General features: G+C 43.5%; 1 protein-coding gene across 1 annotated transcript; it reads right to left on the bottom strand.

The window, feature by feature from the left end:
* Positions 1-297: 297 nt before the first annotated feature.
* On the bottom strand, positions 298-1,788 carry LOC140228961 (vesicular acetylcholine transporter-like). The gene is made up of 3 exons (XM_072309223.1): positions 1,309-1,788; positions 859-1,092; positions 298-354 (listed from the first exon to the last, which is right to left on the bottom strand). Exons 1-3 carry the CDS (start codon positions 1,786-1,788, stop codon positions 298-300), a joined length of 771 nt encoding a protein of 256 aa, XP_072165324.1.
* Positions 1,789-2,932: the final 1,144 nt, after the last annotated feature.

The raw sequence follows: 2,932 nt of genomic DNA on the forward strand, positions 1-2,932 counted from the left end.
TGGTTGGTGCCTGGTACGTAGTACTGTAAAAGTGGTAATTTTCATGAGCGATGGGGGCCGCTTTCGATGCTCGTGAGTTACGCTTTACGCGTTGCTACCCCGTCAGAGCTACGAATATGGCGCTTTAAATGCGCTTGTGAGACGATTGAAATTGTAATACGCTCTAAAACCACGGCGCTCTCGCTACGGAAGTTTGGGACATGCTATATAGTTCAAAACTTCGCGGCGACCATGGCGATGGTGGCGACCCTCCGCGCTTCTGAAACGCTCAAGATACGACGGAGAGATTTAAAGCGATCAAGCCACGATCCGCCGCGCTTTGTCGATTTCTGATGATCGTAGCGGAATCGCCGTCTAGTGAGATAGGGGTAATACAGGACATGTCTATTACACCACCGACATGATACAAATTAGGCCTAGGCCTATCTGCTCTCATCACTGAATACAAACGACTATCACATCAGATTCTGAAGACGCCTGATGGACTTTGAAGAGAATGAATAATACTGGCATGTAAGCAATAAGAGCGCAGACGCCAACAATAACACTGAGTTTAGGATAACCCACATCCTGAACAAGTTGTTCAGAGAAGACAGGGCCAACTGCGTATGATACTGAATGCAAGATGCGAGCAATGGCACAGACACTCCTTAACCTATGTAGTTCGCCCAGATGGCGAGCGGTTGAGAAAAGGGAGGAAGTGACCAATGCACTGCCGAAGCCGATGCCGCAGAGGAGTAACGTTAATGTCCAGAAAGTTTTGCAAAGATGACTAAAGCAAGAGCTGATTCCAATGACCGTTGTGCCCATGACTGTCATCTTCAATAGCCTTTGAGACGATTGAGTTGCCAACTTTACACTGGTCGAGACGCCTATGATGTATGGGAGGAACGTTGGTAACCAAATTATGCTAGCCTGCCAGCTTAGAGCACGCATGGTGTCATCCATCCAAACAGACATGGTGGGTTCCTGGAACGCTACTGCGACGTTCGACACGGACAACGCCCAAGCGGCAAAGGCGATGTAGGGATTCACGATATACTTGAAGAATCGCATTGCCCCCGGTCTTTGCCATTTGTCCTCTGTGCAGTGCTTACAGGCCAAGAGACACAAAGTACCCCTAGGAACGGGGACAAATGCAATAATCAACAAGGAGGAAAGCATTCCTGCCAAGAACAGCAATCCTGTAAATGGTTGCGTCATGAGGAATCTAAACAACGTAAAAGTCAGTCGGATTCCTACGGCACAAACCAGACTTATCCCTACGACGAGGCCTCTTTTTGATCTACAGGGGTAACGATCTATTACCATAGCTAGACCCGCCGTGTCGATAAATGCAAATCCGATACCCTGCAGACTCCTGGCGACAAACAGTAATCCGTAACTCTTTCCGAAGGAGAAAAACATGTTCGCAAGGACAGTAGCAACAAGTCCGATCATCATAGGAGGAGTGTAGCCAGTCTTATCGATCAGGACCTCCGAAACAGGGTTCATAACGAGCTGAAAGATGGCTTTCGCAGCAAACAGGATCCCGAAGGGTTTACCTCCGTCAATGTTATGATCTAGTCCACTGTCCGAGACGTACCACGAGTCACTGCGGTTTAGTCGGGATGTGACATCCACTTCCTGCTGGAATGCTTCTATAGATCGAAGATAGTTTGGAAGAATGGCATGAACCACCATATAAAGTACGTTGTCCATGACTACAGCTAAAAAGATGGCAACCACAACAAGCCTCTTGGTTAGCCGGGTCTTTGGCTCCATCATCAGCTTCTCCGTCGTATCCATGATGAGATTACCAAAGATGTCTCACTTTTGTGCTCGAAAATCTGCCTAGTATGTTGGTCACCGTCTAGAGAGATATCTACACACCTGAAGAAGTAGAGGAAATTGTTTTGGAAGTTGTCTCTCGAAATGGAGAGTTTCAACAATGTCAACAGATGGACATGGCATACATTTGATTTTTATGAAACCCTCGTCTGTTCTCATAAATGGCTTGCGAGTTCCTGTGGACGGAGACATATCTCTGCTCTATTGATATCATGACAATATTGCCCAACCCCTATCGTAATATTGGCAACTTCTTCAAATCCGTTGCATAATTATGATGACAATACCCTTTTACTGTTTAAGTCTTGTCGACAAAGTGTTGCGAAACTGTGATTACGATTGTACAGAACACTGTCCGATGATTTTATGCATAGTAACCTATATAGGAACTCGTAAGAGATACACATCTTCGTTGCCATTTGTGTCTCCGTCAATATGGATGTCAATAAGATTATGCGTTGAAATGCATGTACAATACAATACTAGTAATGCAAGGCACAATATAGTGAAATACACAAGACAGATAAATTCTGTCCCTCCGTTTTGTCGTCTGTGTTTGTGATTAAATTCCATACCAGCGTTCATTTTAGGGATTCAATGAGAAATTAACTCCTTCTTTAATACAAGACAAGCTTGTTTTTATAAAGTACACTTGTTATTACAAACATAAACAAATTGGTAATTTAGCTAATTGAATTGTCCCAGTTAGGTAACAATGCAGGACAAAATGAGAAAAAAAAATTCTACAGAATCAGTATTTCATATAACTCTATAAAGCAGCTCTTCCACCACAGACATTTCTACCAAAGAAAAAGGAGGAAACAACAATGGCATAGGATTATACATTATACCACTTGATCAAGAGTTACTCACAAATCACAGCTTGGTAAGAACTGAAGATACGGCCCAGACAGTTAATGGAGCATATCGTCAAGTAATTCTATGACTGAAAACAAAGACTCCGATTACAGAGCGACAAGGCAACATCTCTTGAATTTGATGCCACTGATGAGAACAAAGGCACATTTCCTGCTAGATCATGATAAATACAGATACCTACCAGCAAAAAGGAAAGGAAATTAAAGAAAATATAAAATGGTCA

The sequence above is a fragment of the Diadema setosum genome, chromosome 5, assembly GCF_964275005.1.
Source record: "Diadema setosum chromosome 5, eeDiaSeto1, whole genome shotgun sequence".
NCBI lineage: Eukaryota > Metazoa > Echinodermata > Echinoidea > Diadematoida > Diadematidae > Diadema > Diadema setosum.

Bases quoted from the DNA above. Each gene is read 5' to 3' on its own strand.
- LOC140228961 (XM_072309223.1), bottom strand. From the start codon at position 1,788: ATGGATACGACGGAGAAGCTGATGATGGAGCCAAAGACCCGGCTAACC. The intron at 1,093-1,308 runs GTAATAGATCGT...TTGGCCTGTAAG, and splicing joins ACACGGCGGGTCTAGCTATG to CACTGCACAGAGGACAAATG. The intron at 355-858 runs GTAAAGTTGGCA...CTATCTCACTAG, and splicing joins TCATAGGCGTCTCGACCAGT to ACGGCGATTCCGCTACGATC.